General features: G+C 41.7%; 2 protein-coding genes across 2 annotated transcripts in view; both read left to right on the top strand.

Annotated features, from left to right (window-relative positions):
* Positions 1 to 189: 189 nt before the first annotated feature.
* LOC135110274 (RING-box protein 1A-like) lies at positions 190 to 6475 on the top strand. Its single transcript, XM_064022427.1, is given in 6 exon segments — positions 190 to 297; positions 1847 to 1874; positions 2337 to 2383; positions 2385 to 2459; positions 5025 to 5110; positions 6188 to 6475. Coding segments are annotated over 6 exon segments (351 nt in total). The 5' UTR covers positions 190 to 195; the 3' UTR covers positions 6201 to 6475.
* A 12353-nt stretch (positions 6476 to 18828) lies between these two features.
* The window catches only part of LOC135110273 (uncharacterized), a 70182-nt gene continuing 69341 nt past the window's right edge, over positions 18829 to 19669 (top strand). Inside the window, exon 1 of the mRNA XM_064022425.1 lies at positions 18829 to 18971. The gene's annotated coding sequence lies outside the window, so the exon portion shown is untranslated. The remainder of the gene's footprint in view (positions 18972 to 19669) is intronic.

The following is a 19669-nucleotide window of genomic DNA, read 5'->3' as shown; positions in this document are numbered from 1 at the left end:
ATCGAATGAGGCGAGGCTCAATTAAAATTCAGGGATAATAAATATAAATATAGTGAAAAATATATAATATTAATACTTTACCGCAGAAAATGTCACTGATAAATAGAAACTAATTTTTCACATTATTTTCAAGAGATAAATGTGTATGAGGAGTGAGCTGAGGCATGGTTAAAAAGTCGAAGGGTGGAGGGTAAAATGTCCGCGATGGAGGTGGACCCGCAGGAGGAAGAAGTTGAGGTGCCGTCCTCGAGCACCTCCAAGCACGACAAGAAGAGGTTCGAGGTCAAGAAGGGTGAGGTTGAGGGCATGAGAAGGCTGTGTGAGGAGTGTGGTGGGTTGAATGACCTTGTGGGAGGAGTCTGTGGTGATGTGGTGAACTGTGGTGGAGTGTGGCTGTTTGAGGGACTGGGCGGGCCCTGTGGTGTGTTGTGGTGGGTGGTGTGGTTGTATTACAGTGTCTGGGTGAATCCTCAGCCAGTGTGGTGGGGCTGGTGGTGTGGTGGAGGTGGCTGCCCAGGTGATCTGTCTGTACTCTTCCTTATCACCTTGACCCGGTAAATTTCCCGCACCCTCGCCCCCGGTGACGTAGAGGCAAGGCTGTTATTTGTACTGCCACTTGATGTACAGTAGATTAACTTCATAACATATTTCCAAGCCGGAGTGCTCGGGGTTTTTCCGCTTGAAGTTGGCATCTCAGTCACGATGTGTTTGGTGGGAGTTTGTGAGTCCGTGTTTCCCTGGCTCTCCTGGTGTGGCTTCCATGAGAACACCACGCTGGCCAACACCACCCGAAAAGTGATGGTCCAAACACTGATTATGAGAGTGACAAGGCATTGCTGTTAAAAAAATAAAATAAATAAAAAAATAAGTGTATGATATTGAGATAACATTAGCATTTCCATCCGAGGGCTAGGTTAGGTTTCAATTAATTCAGGTCATTAATTTCATTGCGAATCCATCATGTAGGTCATGCTTGTCCAGGAATAAACTGTCACGGTCTCGAAATTAGTATTCAAGGGTTGTTTCCACTATACTCAAAAAATATACAGACGCAGGAATGTCCTGATGCCAGACAACTAACAGAATGAAAAAAGAGGTAAGTCCTAAGTAATCATTGAGGGCCTTGAGTGTCTCTGCTCCCCTCCTCCCCTCCCCCCTCTCCTCCCCACACGTCTCAGGTCCTCACCACCATCCTGAACCGTGCATAACAGGGAGAGTGCAGAGTTGTACTGGCCTCACGACACAGCCAGGCATTGCCATACAGAAAGAACTCGGAGCTCACAGTGGCCAGTCTTTGGGCAGAACAAAGACCATTCACACAACACACCGGGGATAAGCACTGTCACAACCCCTCAGCTGGCATCCTGCACCTACCTGCTGCTGGTGAACAAGTGCTACACATTAAGAAGCTCACCCTTCTGCCTTGCCACTTCTGGGACTCAAACCTAGATGGATAGATATTTTATGGGACCACACCAAAAAATAACCTATACATACACTTTATAAATTATAGTTCCATTAAAAAATCACAGAAGACAATGACATTCCCAATTCAAATCATAGATGACCTAAAATACCTATAGAGGTCTTCTTGGGTGTGAGGTTGATCTGCTGAGTGTGTGTGTGTGTGTGTGTGTGTGTGTGTGTGTGTGTGTGTGTGTGTGTGTGTGTGTGTGTTTGTGTGTGTGTGTGTGTGTGTGTGCGAGACTACTGCTATGAAGGACCAGTAGAATATACCATGCTTTTAAAGTCATAAATAAGCAATACCTATATACTTGTGAAAAATTCTTGTTTGCTCTTTCTGTTGCCTAGTCATTATAATTATCATTGTACTTTTTTGTTTCAGTGGAATGCCGTAGCACTGTGGCGTGGGGGTGAGTGGCGAGGGTGGCAGTGGTGGTGGTGCTGCCAGGCCATCCTTGTGTCTGCTGATGCTGCCTGGTATTCTGGCTCCTGCCCACCTCTCCAGACCACTTCATAGGAATGCTTCTCTCTCTCTCTCTCTCTCTCTCTCTCTCTCTCTCTCTCTCTCTCTCTCTCTCTCTCTCTCTCTCTCTCTCTCTCTCTCTCTCTCTCTCTCTCTCTCTCTCTCTCTCTCTCTCTCTCTCTCTCTGTCTCTGTCTCTCTCTGAAAAATAATGAATAACAAAACTTGCACATAATAACATGCCTTTGCAATTTACAATGAGCCAAAAGTTTAGAGTAATTCATAACATGTCGTCTGAATGAGCATGAGCATCACCCTCATCTCCCAGCCTTCAGCCCCTTAACCCCAGACCAGTCCCCATCCTTCCCCCACCACCCCCCAGCTTCACTCAGCCTTGCCTCTCCCAACAGACATCGTGGTGGACAACTGTGCCATCTGCCGTAATCACATCATGGAATCTCTGCATCGAGTGTCAGGCCAACCAGGCATCTGTCACCTCCGAGGAGTGCACTGTGGCCTGGGGCGTGTGCAATGTGAGTCCGGGGGTGATGACAGCAGGTGTGAGCAGGGGGAGTAGGGGTATTGCTTTTTATTCATGTATCTATTTCTTCCTTTCTTGGTTGACTTTCTGGTAAATGTTAGGTATCTTTGACCCTTTCATTGCAGTATACAACAATTCACAGGTGCAATACAGGCACAATACACAATACAATACACAAGCATATACAGGAATGAAAAGATGGATTAAAAAGTTTTCCAGTGTCTGGCCTATATGATATTCAAACGTGGCTGTAGAATGAAAGGAAGTATCTCAGGGTGGTTTGGGATTAATGAAAGATATACCAATAGCAGTCAGAGGATTAAAGACACATCTAGTCTCTCTCTCTCTCTCTCTCTCTCTCTCTCTCTCTCTCTCTCTCTCTCTCTCTCTCTCTCTCTCTCTCTCTCTCTCTCTCTCTCTCTCTCTCTCTCTCTCTCTCTCTCTCTCTCTCTCTCTCTCTCTCTCTCTCTCTCTCTCTCTCTCTCTCTCTCTCTCAGTAACAGTCAAATGGTTTAAGGATACACACCCAAGTCTCCCTTTTTTCTCTTCCCCTATCCACAACAACCTTGAGATTGGGGTATTGTTATTCATTGATGCATTTAAGTTTCTTTTTCTCTTGGCTTACTGGTGATCTTTACTTTTAAAGACACTCATCCAGTCTCCTTTTTTTCTCCTCCTAAATCAACAAGTAATAGGAGCAAGTCTGAGGCTGGAGGTTAGATAGGTATTCATTGATGCATTTTGTTTGTGTTTGATTTTCCAGTAATTGTTACTCTGAAGACACACACCCCAGTCTCCTTTTTTACCCTTCCCAAGTCAACAAGTAATAGGAGCAAGTCTGAGGATAGAGATTAGGGTTATTATTATTGATGCAGTTATTCATTCCCTTTTTTTCTTGGTTGACTTGCTGGTAAATGTTGAAGACACACCTCACACTCTCCCTATTCCTCTTCCCCTTCCTACCACAATCTTGGGAGCCTGGTGGGGATCTGACGGTCTGAGGTGGGGCAGCAAAAATTAGTGAAATTTGGCTTCCTAACTTAACCTTATATAACTTGATCTAACCTAACCTATTATTTCATTGGCTTTACACTGTAGTATTGGTCCTGGTGGGTATTTTGTTGTACTGTTATCTATTTAGGATTGAGAAAGAAAGAAGCCGTAAGTCAGCTGATAACACTGCGTCCCTAATGATAGTATTAACTGTCTAAAGATATTGGGATTTATTTTATTTATTTATTTGCTCTCTCTCTCTCTCTCTCTCTCTCTCTCTCTCTCTCTCTCTCTCTCTCTCTCTCTCTCTCTCTCTCTCTCTCTCTCTCTCTCTCTCTCTCTCTCTCTCTCTCTCTCTCTCTCTCTCTCTCTCTCTCTCTCTCTCTCTCTCTCTCTCTCTCTCTCTCTCTCTCTCTCTCTCTCTCTCTCTCTCTCTCTCTCTCTCTCTCTCTCTCTCTCTCTCTCTCTCTCTCTCCAGTTCCCTGTTTATATAATTGAGGAATGGCTGTATGTTTAATGTTTGTCTGGTGTATACTGTATGTAGGTGGATTGATTTTTATTGTTTATTTGTGGGAGAGAAACAAAAGGACAAGAAAGTGTGATCTATGTCTGATCTGTTTTGTTTGCTCATTTTGTTGTCTTGCATTGATATTTATTTCCTGCTTCTGAATCATGTCTCCTTGTGTTTGAAGGATGGCAAGTGTTTCTCTCTCTCTCTCTCTCTCTCTCTCTCTCTCTCTCTCTCTCTCTCTCTCTCTCTCTCTCTCTCTCTCTCTCTCTCTCTCTCTCTCTCTCTCTCTCTCTCTCTCTCTCTCTCTCTCTCTCTCTCTCTCTCTCTCTCTCTCTCTCTCTCTCTCTCTCTCTCTCTCTCTCTCTCTCTCTCTCTCTCTCTCTCTCAGTAGATGAATCAGTCAGTCTGTCAATATGTTCCTGACTCACTCAGGGTCACACAGTTCATTAAGTGTATTCTAAGCTGGTGGTTCTCAACTCATGTCAAGCCACAGACCACAAACCCAATAAGAAAAATGCTGTGGACCATTTCACTTTTGTATAAGCATAAATTCATCTAACACAACTGTCATTTTGCTTTGAAATGTATTTCTTCAAAACAGAACTTCATGAAATAGCCAGCTAAAGTTTTAATTTGAAATACATTTCATATAAACAAGCTCCTGGAAATATACAAGTACTTTTTAACTTTCTGCTATAATTTTTTTTAAAATTATGCATGAGTACACAACTTGTAAACACTCTCTTTTCAAAATTGATTGATTAATTTTTCCTTACAACCTGATTTTTTTATTCTCTTCTCACTAACAGTTTTTTTCATTATTAGGAGTGGAACATAAATTTCTCAACATATACAGTGAACACCATGTTGACCACCCAAAAAGTCACTGCAGACCACCAATTGAGAAGCACTGTTGTAAATAAAAGTTGTCAAGTAATCAGGTAACTGTACAACCTTACATGCAGCCTGATCTTTGTATCACTGCCTCTGTCACCACTCTCACCACTGTCATTCCTGCTCACTGTGCTCACGGTGTGGTTGTCTCTCCTCCAGCACGCCTTCCACTTCCACTGCATCTCCCGGTGGCTCAAGACGAGGCAGGTGTGTCCGCTAGACAACCGGGAGTGGGAGTTCCAAAAGTAAGTGTGTGTGTGTGTGTGAGAGAGAGAGAGAGAGAGAGAGAGAGAGTATGCATTCCAGGTTATTAGAAAATACATATAGTGATGATGGGGAAATATTAAGGGGATATTCTTACCTATATGTTTTTAAGTAAATGATGAAATAATTCTTGACTAATGTTCACAAGAGAATAGGGATTTATTTTTTCATGTTTATAAGAAATTGTTACAAAATATAGATCTAATGTTGATACAAGAAAGAAAATATTTCCTTGTTATGAAACCTTCCCTCCCATCCTCCTTTTGTTCATCTGTTGATCTCTCATATACTCATATTTACTTGTTCTTCACTCGTATCTCTCTCTCTCTCTCTCTCTCTCTCTCTCTCTCTCTCTCTCTCTCTCTCTCTCTCTCTCTCTCTCTCTCTCTCTCTCTCTCTCTCTCTCTCTCTCTCTCTCTCTCTCTCTCTCTCTCTCTCTCTCTCTCTCTCTCTCTCTCTCTCTCTCTCTCTCTCTCTCTCTCTCTCTCTCTCTCTCTCTCTCTCTCTCTCTCCATCTTTCCTTTTCATCATTCCTAGTGCTGCTTTATCTCTTACTCTCCTTTCCCCCTATTTTTCATCTTCATTCTCTTCCTTCCATCCTTCTTCCCATTTTCCTTCCATTTTCCACTATGGCTACTTTCCCCAAGCTTTTCCTTATGAATCCTTTGCTGCTTCCACTGATCCGTCCTCATCCTCTTTTTTCTTGGTTTTTCTCTTTCCTCTTCACTATTTCTCTCCCACAGTCCCAATCTCTTTATCCCTTCTTCCTTTCCCAGTCTCTATCCCTCCCTCCCTCCTTATTCCCTCTATCTCTCTTCTTTCCCTCTGTTTTATCGCCTCCCATTCCCCCTCTCCCTCTCTTTTCATTCATTCCATTCCTCTCTCCACATTCATTCTTTCACCTTTCAATCTCTTCTCTCCCCATCTCTCTTTCCTAACCATAAGTCTCTCACTCCCATCCCTGACACTTCCTCCCATCCTTCCTCCCACTCATCCTCCCACACTCCCTCCTATCCTTCCCTTCACTGATGACCCTACGTGTTTTTCCTCCCACACAGGTATGGGCACTAGGAGACCAACCGTCACTACATTCCTCACCGCTCCACCTCTTCCTACTCCACCTTTACTTCTCAGGGTGGAGGATGATGCCTTCTGCTGCTCCCTCTGCCTCTGTGTCTCTTTACTTCTTCTCTCAGCACCACACAGCCCCTCACTCCAAATGTTATGCTAAGGTAGACTACAGCTGAAGATGAAAAGTAATAATAATGGAATTCTTTGCTTGTGATGATGGAAAGAAAAAAATATTTAAGAAAGTCAATAAAAAATGTTGTCCTCCTTTTTTTGTATTGCAGTTTTTTATTGTTCCTTGTTCATGTGTTATTTATTTTATTTTATTTATTTTTCTGTGTGTGTGTGTGTGTGTGTGTTATGTAGGATGGCAGCTTTTATTTTCAGGTTGTTTATTTGTGCGTGTATTATTTTAAGGGAAATCTGTTCGGTATATTCATCATTGCTCTTACTACCATTATAATTTATTCGTCTTACATTATTTATGAAGAATTTACAGGAGTTGTTAAGTTTTTATTGTGTTTTATTTATCTTATTTGTCTTTGCTAGTAAATGTTCGGTATTATAGTAGAGGTGGTTTTTCCGGTCTCTCTCTCTCTCTCTCTCTCTCTCTCTCTCTCTCTCTCTCTCTCTCTCTCTCTCTCTCTCTCTCTCTCTCTCTCTCTCTCTCTCTCTCTCTCTCTCTCTCTCTCTCTCTCTCTCGTACATGAAAGAGTGTGGGGGTGTGCTCGCAGGTGATGGCAGTAATGTAACAGTAAGCAGTTTACCAGTGACACAACACTGGCCCTTATCGAGGATAGTGGAGAGTCTTGGAATACCTTACATCTTCCTTAACCCTTTTATTAGCGTGGAACAAAGAATCCCATTAGAGTAAAGAAGATGATAGTGAAGGATAGGGTCATTAATTACTGCCAAGGTATGGAAAAAAGACTAATGAATTTCCTTGGTGAAAAAGGGGGAAAGAAAAAATAAAGGTTGCTCAGTAGCTAGATAATAAGATCCGTGTGGTATTTATAATCAGGAATTATGAAGTTTGCCAGACGTAATTAGTAATGTACAAACATAATGGAAGCTTGAAGAAGCCATGAAGCCTACACATGGCAATCTGTAGAATATACCCACCCAACATTCCTACTAAACTTGCAACAAGTCTCCAGTACAGGGTATTTAAAGATGGCCCAGATATAAAATTGCTATAACTGCAACTATGAGCAGTTCGTGAAGAGCACATGCAAGTTATACTCGTAAATAAGCACCATTTTCAAATAGTTTTCATCCATGGTCTGGTCGTGGTTACAGAAAGCAGTGTCAAATGAAGTTCATCTTTTTTTGAAACCTCATATTTCAAATTAAAAAGGGGCGGAGTCTAAATGCGGAACTCTTAAGCCAAACCTTCTTCCTTATTGTGATGTATGCCTGTTACTTCCGTAGATTTCCCCTGAATTTTAGGACGTTTAGTTTTACCGTGTTTTGCTGTCGAAGCTTTCAGTGGAGTGGTAGTGAAGGGGACTCGTACATATCTTTCTCTTCTCTTTCTTAATCACTTTTTACTTTTTTCCTCATTATTATTATTCGCAGGATTCTCACGGTTAAAGCCTTATTACTTAGCGTGCTACTAGAATTTTCCTCACCCTTTTCTTTGTCTCTGATCTACTGACAACCTCACAGAACCAAGAAGACGCAGATTCCAAGCTAACCAAAGACGCATGGTGAAAGTAAAGCACTCAACAGTAGAAGTAAATACAGAAGATTTAATCGTTACTCGCCTACTGACTAAACAAAAGATTACAGGTCTTGTGATATCAAGTTCATCAAGAATCCTAGCACACACACACACACACACACACACACGGTCTGCAAATCTTCATTCGAGTCACGCGCAGAACATTAATCACTTCCCAGCATTAGAATTGTGTCACGGGCTCACGTTAGAGTGGTGTGTGTGTGTGTGTGTGCTTGTGCTTGCAAGTCACACTCAAATTATTATTTTTCAGCTTCTTCATTTTCCTCTTCCCGTCTAATATACGTCGTTTTCAAGTGAGAATGTGAACCCAGTTGATGTTGCAGTATCTATACGGCTATCTTTACTTCTTCGGTTTTAAAATTAGTGTTCCAGTCACTTATCCTCAGATCTTGATATCTTCTGATATTAGTGTTGATAAAGGCTATGATTTATGTTTAGAAGTAACAATATAGCTAACGGATAATGAAGAAGCGACTTTGACAACTATCGTACCTACAACTACAAACTACTACTATCCAGGTTACTATCTATATACAGGTGACTCTCTCTCTCTCTTTCTCTCTCTCTCTCTCTCTCTCTCTCTCTCTCTCTCTCTCTCTCTCTCTCTCTCTCTCTCTCTCTCTCTCTCTCTCTCTCTCAATACCAATATATTTAACTGAATCTACACGAAGTTTTCATTTTAGCACAGTCCAGCCCAACCGCTCATTCGCGCTGAACATTCATAAATTACTTTTTTTTTCCCCCTCTCTATTCCTATTGCTTTAGCTAGCTTTCATATTTCAGATTAGAATTAATAATCAAGATTAAGCCGCAGGGATTAGTATTATAAATTTATCATAGAAATAAATAGATCTAAGGACAAAATAATGCAATTTAACAGGTCAAAAACCTTAACTGCAATTATTTTTTTACACGTTTTCTCTTTCCACGATGTCTGCAAGTCCCAATATATCGTGAAAACCGAGTCACCTTACTATCGTTGCTCACTATCACAAAAGGGCATTCTCGTAGCCTGGGATAGTCAAAATACAACATCGGTAACATACAGATTCGCGCTAATACTTTCTCTATGGGTGGAGCACCTCTTTAGTGAAACTTGCATCCCCTCTGCCCCCTCCTACTTACCTATATACATAATGTTAATGACACCTCAGCCCACGCCGCACATCCATATGTAAAACCATTCTATTCCCGACACTACAGCCTGTTTAAAGCACCACTTAGAGTAAATACTTGAGATAAATAATTGCATAGTATTTATTCGTATTTCATTCATATATTGCGCTGCAAACAAAGGAATTACAAGGTTTTAATTCTCATTTCATAAAAAAAATGATGAACGCTGCCACGTGGTGAAGAAAATGTAAACAAATAGATATTGTTTACACTTGCCGCCCAGAGAGAGAGAGAGAGAGAGAGAGAGAGAGAGAGAGAGAGAGAGAGTACAAAGATTCCAGTAATAATGTGATAGCTTGGGTCACAAGGATCTTTGCCTTTCTCTGGAGTGTGTGAAGGTAAGACGAGAAGAGTTGAGGACGTTAGTAGTGTGTGTGTGTGTGTGTGTGTGTGTACACCTTCTATTTTTATAAGACTGAGTCAAGCTCGTTATGTCCCGTCTTTTGATGTCTTCATTTTTCGTATTTTTTTCTTTATATAACGGTGTGTGTGTGTGTGTGTGTGTGTGTGTGTGTGTGTGTGTGTGTGTGTGTGTTCGACCAAGTCACCGCAAAGAACACATACACACACACACACACACACACACACACAGCTGACAACACGCAAGCAACAAACACCAACAACTCGAAATTAAACTCAAGCGTAAAAAAATGATGACTAATAACTGGGCGAGTCACCAACCGCCAGCAGCGGCCTAGAAGAGGAGGAGAAGGAGGAGGAGAGGAGTAAAGGGAGAGGAAGATGAGGAGGAGGAGGAGTGGAGTAAAGGGAGAGGAAGATGAGAGGAGGAGGAGGATTCAGTTTAAACACGACCCGTTAGAGTTGCTTCCCTCGTCTCATTTTACGTAACATTTTTCCACCTAAACATTTAAGGACCATCTCAGATCTACAGCAGTATTACATAAAGCCTCTGTGCACATCATATTTTCACTGCATGATGTTTCACATTATTACACGTTAAATGCAAGCAATATGTCATTTACTTTCCATTTTAAAGTTTTAACACGGAAGTACTTAACATTTATGCATGAAGACTCCCAGCATTTATTAATTTATTACAAGAACTACATTATTATTTACTAACGCTGTTACTCGTTAAATGCAACGAATTTACACTATATAACGATTTTCCCATCCTGAAGCCTAGCCCGTAAGGTGTAAAACTTAAATCAATACTCGTACCTAGAGAATTCCTGCCCTTTTATTTATACTACAGCTGCATGTTTGTTTATTCATATTATTACACGTTAAATGCAACAAACCTACACACATTTATATATTTAAGGCTGAAATTATATACACCGGACATTTGTTTAATATTTCACAGCATTTTGCACCTGTTAAATGTTTCTCCTTCCTGGTTGTAGCGATCAATTCAGCAGGCTCCCTCCCAGACTTGACATAACAAAACCATGATATTAAGTGCATCAGTTAAAGTAACCATGGTAACTGAAGCGTCTTGAAACCATCTCAGCCATTTTTGCTAAGGTTCGATTAAGTCACGTTAGGACAGCTTACTTTTGGTTAGGGTAGGAGTGTTTAGGTTTGGGTCTTTTAGGTAATGTCAGGCTAGTTTAGGTTAGGTTAGATTAGGTTTGGTAAGGTTAGATTAGGTCAGGTTACGATAGGCTAGGTTAGGTTAGGTTAGATCAGGTTAGGTTAGGTTAGTTTTGGTAAGGTTAGATTAGGTCAGGTTACAATTGGATAGGTTAGGTTAGATCAGGTTAGTATAGTTAGTTAGTTATAGTATATTTATAGTTGGTTATAGTTATAGTATAGTTAAAGATTACCTGAGTGAATTCATCAGGTCAGGTTACGATAGGATAGGTTAGGTTAGATCAGGTTAGGTTAGATTAGATTAGGTTTGGTAAGGTTAGATTAGGTCAGGTTACGATAGGATAGGTTAGATTAGATCAGGTTAGTATAGTTAGTTAGTTATAGTATAGTTACAGTTGGTTATAGTTATAGTATAGTTAAAGATTACCTAACTTAACCTAATCCAACACCCTCCAAAAATAAATAATGATAAATAAATAAAATGAACGATTTTCACGTTGTCCAATCATTGAGTTCATCAGGTACTCAGTCAATCAATCAATCGATCAGTCAGTTAGTGTTCAGTCAGTTAACCAGTCAGTCAGTCAATCAACCAATCACTCACTCAGTCGCCCCAACACTCCTCAAACAACACACAATGGAGGGGGAGCCAAACAAACACAACCAGCCTTAGTTTAGAGTCACAGGAACTTAAATAGCAGAGTCTGAAGGGCAGGTCACTCACTCCCTCACTCCTCCTCTGTCTCAAGGCCGTGCCACCAAACTTTCTTCTCCCATGCAAAAGTATAGTAGGAGTTAAGTGGTGATAGTTTTTGAAGGTCTCTCTCTCTCTCTCTCTCTCTCTCTCTCTCTCTCTCTCTCTCTCTCTGGTCCTTCACCCTATTCCCGTTAATTTTTTGTTCGTTTTTCATTTATTTCTAGCCTTCCGCGACCTCTTTCTTTATTTTTATTTCTCTCCTTTGTCCTATTATTATCATTATTATTATTATTATTATTATTATTATTATTATTAGTAGTAGTAGTAGTAGTAGTAGTAGTAGTAGTTGTTGTTGTTGTTGTTGTTGTTGTCGTTGTTGTTGTAATAGCAGTAGCAGTAGTAATAGTAGTAGTAGTAGCAATAGTAGTAGTAGTTGTAGTAGTAGTAGTGTAGCGGTAGTAGTAATTTTCTTTCACTCACCTAGTTAACTTCGTTAGAATAATTTCCTTTAATTTCAGAGAGAGAGAGAGAGAGAGAGAGAGAGAGAGAGAGAGAGAGAGAGAGAGAGTCGGTTAGAATCCATATGAATGATGAGGATTGAACGTTACAACAATAGCAGGTTCTCGGGCGTGTGGGCGTGCGGGCGTGGACGTGATGGGCTAGGATACCTTGGCCCGGGAAAAGTGAAAGCCCAACACACACACACACACACACACACACACACACACACACACACACACACACACACACACACACTCACACACAGGCACGCACACACACGTACACTCATGCATACTGAATGAGAGCAGAATGAGTGAAATGAATGTTATTGGAGTAAATAAATTGAATAAAACTGCCTCGTGTGTGTGTGTGTGTATGTGTGTGTGTGTGTGTGTGTGTGTGTGTGTGTGTGTGTGTGTGTGTGTGTGTGTGTGTGCCCTGTATAAAAGAGTGAATGGGACTGCAGCGAGGAAGGCTATATATATAAGAGAGAGAGAGAGAGAGAGAGAGAGAGAGAGAGAGAGAGAGAGAGAGAGAGAGAGAGAGAGAGAGAGAGAGAGAGAGAGAGAGAGAGAGAGAGAGAGAGAGAGAGAGAGAGTCGATAAACGTATAAAATAAAAAAAAATAAAGAAGAAAACGATAACGAAAAATAGAGAAAAATCAAACATAGAGAAAAAATAACGAGAGAGAGAGAGAGAGAGAGAGAGAGAGAGAGAGAGAGAGAGAGAGAGAGAGAGAGAGAGAGAGAGAGAGAGAAACAATGCGCAACACTGCATTGGCCCAGCCGTCGCCAACGCTGCTCAATACCTCACACCCCCAAGAGGAAAAAGAGGAAGAGGAAGAGGAGCTAAAAGAAGACCGAGTGGAAGGGAGAGGCTGAAAAAGAAAGAGGAACAGGATGAATAATTGAAAGAAGAGGAGGTGGAAAGGAGAAGCTGGAAGAAAAAAAAAAAAAAAGAGGAACAGTAAGAGGAAAAGAGGAGTTTGCAGAGGAGGTGGAAGGAGCTGAGAGAAAGAGGAGAGACAGAGGAGGAGGAGGAGGAGGAGGAGGAGGAGGAGGAGGAGGAGGAAGAGCAGGAGGAGGGTAAATGGCACGGTGGAAAATAAGTGTGTAGAAAGGGTAAGGAAAAGAGTAAGAAAGGTGGAAAGAAGTGGAAAGGGGATAACGAAAAGGAAGGTAAAGGAGGAGAAAGAGGAGGAGGAGGAAGAGGAGAAAATACCAGGAGAAAAAGAAATATTGCGCAGGATGAGGATTAGTAAGACATGAAGAAGAAGAAGAAGAAGAAGAATATATGATGGTATGGAAATGGTAAAATAAAGAGGAAGAGAAACACGGAAAGAAGAAAAAGAGAAAGTCAGATTAAAAGAAAAATAATGAAACAGAAGATAACAGATATACGAGAGGAAATAAACAAGGAAGAAGGAGAGAAAGAGGAGAGAAGAGATTAAGATGAAGTAAGAGGAGGAGGAAAGAAGAGGAACAGGAATAAGAAGAAATAAAAGAAGAGGGAAGATGAATAATGGAAAATGAGAGTTTAAAATTCTAGAAGCAAGATAATGAAGAAGAAGAGGAGCAAGAGGAGAAAGAAGAAGGAGGTGGAAGAGTAGGAATAAGACGAAGAAGATCAAGGAGGAGGAGGAGAAATGTTGTAGACACGAGAGGAAAGGAAAGAGAATCAGAAAATAGAGAGAGACGGAGGAGGAGGAAACGAAAGAGAAGAAGGAAAAGGAGAAGGAAAGGAAGTTGTTGTTCTCTCTCTCTCTCTCTCTCTCTCTCTCTCTCTCTCTCTCTCTCTCTCTCTCTCTCTCTCTCTCTCTCTCTCTCAGGACGGTTAGAAACTGTTTGGAGCTGAAAGTTGCAAGATGAGGAAATGGTCTGAGCCCACGCACTACCACCACCACCACCACCACCACCAGACCCTTCCTTATAAGACCCTGGTGACCGGTGGGCTAGACTGCATCTCTCTCTCTCTCTCTCTCTCTCTCTCTCTCTCTCTCTCTCTCTCTCTCTCTCTCTCTCGCGCGCGCGCGCGCTGAGCCATTACTGAAATGCCGCCTAACTCTCCTTCATTTTTCTTCTCCCAGGATGAACAAGGCATCGATCTTACCGTACCTTCCTTCCTTCCTTCCTTCCTTCCTTCTTTCTCTCTTTCCTTCCTTCCTTCCTTCTTTTCTTCCACTTCCCCTCCCTTAATTTTCTTTCTCCTCTGTCTTCCATTTTCTACGCTTCTCGTTCTTTTAATATCTTCCCTCTTTTCTTCCACTTCCCCTCCCTTAATTTTCTTTCTCCTCTCTCTTCAATTTTCAACGTTCCTCGTTTTCTTTTTAATATCCTTGTAACCTCCTTCACTGATTCTTCATTTTTTCTTTCTTACTTTTTATAACTTTTCTCATTTTCTTTCCTTTTTCTCTTCTCAGACTTTTAAAAGATGTTCTAATTTCCTTTACTGCTCTTCTCTTCTCTTCTCTCTTTGTACGTCCATTCTCTTTCCTACCTGCATCTTTTTAAAATAGTATCCCCTTATCTCCTTCATTATTTCTCTCCTCTTTCTTTTTTCTCCTTTCCTTGGCCTCTGAGAAAATATTCAGGCAAACTTCTTTCTTCTTTTCCTTTCTTCTTTTCCTTGCTTCGTGAAAAAAAATATAACCACTACTTCTTTTCTTCTCTTCCCTTTGCTTCTTTTCTCTTCTCGTTTCTTCGCTTCTCCCTCTTCTCTTGTCTTCCTTCCCTCATTATTTGTCTACGAAAACCTTAACCTTCAGTCTCTCTCTCTCTCTCTCTCTCTCTCTCTCTCTCTCTCTCTCTCTCTCTCTCTCTCTCTCTCTCTCTCTCTCTCTCTCTCTCTCTCTTAAATATATCATGACCTTTATTTCTTGCAAGGATTTGATCTTTTGTCTTCCTATTAAAAACTATGAAAGAGGGAAGAGAAAGGAGAGAACAGATGCAGGAAGAGGAGGAAGAGGAAGAGACTTGTTGGGGTTTTGGAAGGGATAAAAGAGGCTGGAGGAAGGCAAGCACAGACAATGAAGGTGGGGGTGGAAGGTGGGAGGGGGAGGAACGCTGGTACGGATTTCTGGTGGTTTAGGGAAGAGATGCTGGGGTGATGGAAGGAGGAGGAAGAGAAGAGAAGAGAGCAGAGGACTTGGGGATCGCTGGAGTGTTTGGAGGATTGAAGGAGGAGGAAGAGAAGGAAGAATGAAAGAAAGGAGTCTTGTTGACGTTTGAAGGAAGAGGAGGAAGAGAAGAAGGAAAGAAAGGACCTTGTTGGGGGTGTGGAAGGGATGAAAGAAGAGAAGGGATGTTGGGGAGCTGTGGGGGAAGAAAGAGAATAGGGGACAAAGAAGGAGGGGTTTCTGAGGTGTGGAAGGGGTGAAGGAGGAAGGGGGTAAGAGGGGAATGCTGGAGGGAAGCTGTGAGAACGACAACTGGAGGAAGAGGAGGAGGGATATTGGGGGTTGGAGGGAGTGAGAGAAGGGGAGGGAGGAAAGAGAGGTGAATATGCTGCTAGAGGGACGTGTGGGGATGGTGAGGGGTGGAGGGGAGGAAGCCAAGAGGGGGAGAAGGAAAATGGGGTGATTCAAAAGAGGAAACAAAAGCGAGGGATTGAAAATGTTTAGAGTTTTGTATATAGACTGAAAATTTTAATATTCCGTGGGGACTCTCTCTCTCTCTCTCTCTCTCTCTCTCTCTCTCTCTCTCTCTCTCTCTCTCTCTCTCTCTCTCTCTCTCTCTCCGTTTTCTTTTTTTCCCTTGTTGCTTTGTATTTTTTCTGAAGTTTGTTGTTTGTTATTACCTTCCTCGTATTTTTTTTTCGTCTTTGAATGTAGTAGTAGTAGTAGTAGTAGTAGATGATGGTGGTGGTGGTGGTGGTGGTAGACAATAGGCAGACAGTTAAAGGGTAGTATGGATGACGCATCGCTTCTCTCTCTCTCTCTCTCTCTCTCTCTCTCTCTCTCTCTCTCTCTCTCTCTCTCTCTCTCTCTCTCTCTCTCTCTCTCTACCCGCCTCCCTCCTACGCTCAGCTGTTTTGAACGTAACGAACGCTAGCTCTCTATCTCACTTTGCATATTTGTTTACTCTCTCTCTCTCTCTCTCTCTCTCTCTCTCTCTCTCTCTCTCTCTCTCTCTCTCTCTCTCTGAATAGATTTGTTATAAGTTAATTGGCTTTATCAATAGTTTGTACATCGCATCCATATTTATAGCGTTTTTGTATATATTTTTTTTGTGTGTGTTATTTATTTGTATTAGTAGTCATATATTTGTATTATATTTATTTCATTTGGTGAATATTTTGTTTATTGTTTGTTTGTTTGTTTGTTTGTTTGTGTGTGCATGTGTGTGTGTGTATGTGTTTTGATAGAAATTTAAGCTGCTGTTGTTGCTGTTGCTACTACTACTACTACTACTACTACTACTACCACTGTTATTCTACTTCTTATTCTTATTGATATTATATTGCTATTCCTACTTTTATTATTGCTTACGTTATTCCTCCTGCTCCTTTTCCTCCTCCCCCTCCACCACCACCACCACCAGGAGCAAAAACAAAAACATACACCCCGTTTTCTCTCACCTCCCCGCAGTCCTCCTTCGCCCTAGGCAGTCCCCGAGGGGTGTCCTGTCTCAGCGTGGTACTGCTGACGAGGGGGGACGTGGGATTGTGGTTGGGGTGGGGGGGTCTTGCCTGGAGGTGATGAGGGCTGCGTAAGAGTGATGGAGGTGATAAAGTTTTGAATTACTGATGATAGAGTGATGGTGGAGTGATGGGAAGGTGATGGGAGTAAGGAAAACTGCGATAGGTTGATTATAGAGGTTGTAATGGCGTAATGAGCTGATAAAATAGTGATTGAGTCGTTATCAAGGGTGTGGGTGCGTGTAGAAGTGATGATAATGAAATGTGTTAATAACGGGTGTTTGTATGGGGATAAAAGGGATGACTAAATGTGAATAGAGTCATCATTAATGGTGTGAATGGGTAATGCGTAGCTGGACGGTCGGTGGAGTGAGCTTGTGGTAGAAAAGTATAGAATGGGATGGTTATCTGGTGAGAGAGTTGAAATACAGTCACTGGTGAGGCTATAGGTGATGCATGGGAAGATTCAGGTAACTAATGAAGATAAATTAATGATATGGTCTTCAGTGCTAATAAGTGTATTGTTGATATTGATGTTGATGGTGATGATAAAAATAACGGGGAAATATGAATGTAAGGCTAAGAATGAGTGATAAAGTAAGCTTGAGATTAAAAATAAAGAATAAATTACGTTATTTTATATTAAATACTGATGAAACTTTGACAATGGGGAATTTGACAATGTAGGAGGGACAGAAGTGATGGGATGCATAATGGGAGGCTAGGAGTGGGGAGAGATGTGAATGGGTGATGGGTGGACAAGAAATGAGGAATAAATATTATGAAAGTATTGACTATTCTAGAAATAATAAAAGTAATGGGGGTGCAGAAATGGGAAACTAGTAATGGGAAGAGATACCGAAGATGGGTGATGGGTAGACGGGAATAAAAATAAATAAAAAAATAAATAAATAAGAAGAAAAAATTAGTCTTCAATAATGGTGTAAATAATAATGGGATTGTGATGGTTTTTTGTAATAGGGTGATGATAATGGGGAAGCAATGGGGGAGACAGTTCATGGGGAGAGCTTGATGCGCAGGAGGTGGTGGTGCTTCCGGGAACGATAGGGCAGATCGGGGAGAGAGAGAGAGAGGGAGAGCGTAGGAAGGAGAATGAAGAGAAAAGAACAAAGGGAAGAGAAAGAAAGAACCATGATAAAGGAGACATAATGAAAGGAAGACGAGGAGGAGGAGGAGGAGGAGGAGGAGGAGAGGAGAGGGAGAAAAGGAGATGGAAAGAGGAAAAGATGAAAAGGAACAGAGAGGAAATGAGAGGAGGAAGGAGGGTTGTGAGAGAAAAGGGAGATGAAAGGAAGAAGAATATATGATGATAGGAGAGGATGGGGGGAGAAACATGAGAGAGAGAGAGAGAGAGAGAGAGAGAGAGAGAGAGAGAGAGAGAGAGAGAGAGAGAGAGAGAGAGAGAGAGAGAGAGATTAATCTAGTATCCGTTGAGTCAGGAAATATTCTTTATAAATTTGATATTACTGTTCTCTCTCTCTCTCTCTCTCTCTCTCTCTCTCTCTCTCTCTCTCTCTCTCTCTCTCTCTCTCTCTCTCTCAAGCGCTTATATGGTAGTAAAACAGTTAAACTAGGAGATATTAACAGTAGCAGTAGTAGTAGTAATAGCAGTAGTGAGACAAAGAGAGAGACAAGTAAACAAAGACACAAGGTAGAGAAAATAAACAAGAGAAATGGGCAAAATAGCAACACATGGCATCTTTTCAACTTCCCTCCCCTCCCCTTCCCACCTAACTCTCTGTGACACAACAATATATCGTAACCTTTGAAATACTCCCACGGAAACACTGGTGGCTGATTCTCTGTATTGAAAAAAGCACGAGGGTAAATGAATATCCACCACACCCTTTAAGAACACTAAGGTCACGGGGACACGCAAGGAATAGCGAGGAGAAGGAAGGAACCTGTTAAGGAGATGCAACAAAGCCGTCATGAGGGTTGGTAACGTTTTGTGTCCCCCTCTCCTTCTCCCACCCTCCTTTCCATTCCTCTTTCTTTCGTTCAATAACTTTCGTTTATTTAAAATTATCACACTTGTTCTACTTACCCATGTCTATATTATCCTCTCGTATGTAGTATTAGTCTAAGATATACATGCTTGGGTAGGAAAAGATACATTTGGGTGAATTGATTTTTTTTTTAGCGGTGAAAGCAGAGGGTAAAACAATGATAAACAAAGTGAAGATTAAAGAAATAATGTTCAGCACCTACATAGAGCCTTAAAATCCGCGCGGGGAGGTTCGGATCCACCAATGAGAAGAGCTTCTGGTCTCCCCCATGAGGCGTTAGCCAATGAAGAGACAGTCAACACATCCATGCCCCGCCAGGCCCAGGTTTGCCTTTTTGGCGCCATATATACAGCAACAACGCCAAGTGGTGGTTATTACACTGTCTGTGCCTAGTGCTTGTAGCTCAGCTGTTCCTGCTCACCACTTCACGCTAAAGTAAGTGCTGAATGTGTGTGTAAAGGTAGTGTCTTTGTCATAGCTGTGAAAGGAGTAGATGAGTGGATATTGAAACAGCGAGGGAGAAAGCAAAGGTGGCAGTGTGCTAACTCGTTTAACTGTGCGTCTTCCTATTCCTGTGTTCCCGATTTACCAGCTAGCTCACGTGTAGTGTAGTGAGGTACTGTATCTGTGCAAACTGTGGGAGGATATCAAAACAGTGAGGGGAGAAAGCAAGAGGGACTTGGGTGTTCTAATGCTCTAACTGGTATAACTACTTCCTTTCATACCCTGTTCCTTCCCTACCACCTCACAGCGAAGCACGAGTTTGTAGTAAGATGTTTCTGTCCCAAGTATTGTAGTGGATGGTATAGGTGCGTTGAGGGAGAAAGCAAGGGAGGTTTTAGTGAAGGGTATTACAGTAAACATGAGAACGGTGATGAAGAGAAAAAAGTATATGACCTTATGATCAGTCTGTTCCGGCTTGTATTTGTGGAAGGCCTGTGGTAGGCAACTAAACCTTTTCATGAACCAGGAGGGAGAAAGAAAGGCGCTTGGATATCAGTATAACAACTAGTTGGTGTATTCATGTTATTGGGATAGTCTGCATTACACAGTTCAATGCTAGAGTAATATGAGAGTAGAGAGTGAAGATAGACCGAACAGAGTAGAGAGTGAAAATAGATCGAGCAGAAGCA

This window comes from Scylla paramamosain, chromosome 20, assembly GCF_035594125.1.
Source record: "Scylla paramamosain isolate STU-SP2022 chromosome 20, ASM3559412v1, whole genome shotgun sequence".
Classification (NCBI taxonomy): domain Eukaryota; kingdom Metazoa; phylum Arthropoda; class Malacostraca; order Decapoda; family Portunidae; genus Scylla; species Scylla paramamosain.
Note: the sequence above shows the minus strand (reverse complement) of the source record. Positions and strands in the feature narration are given on the sequence as shown.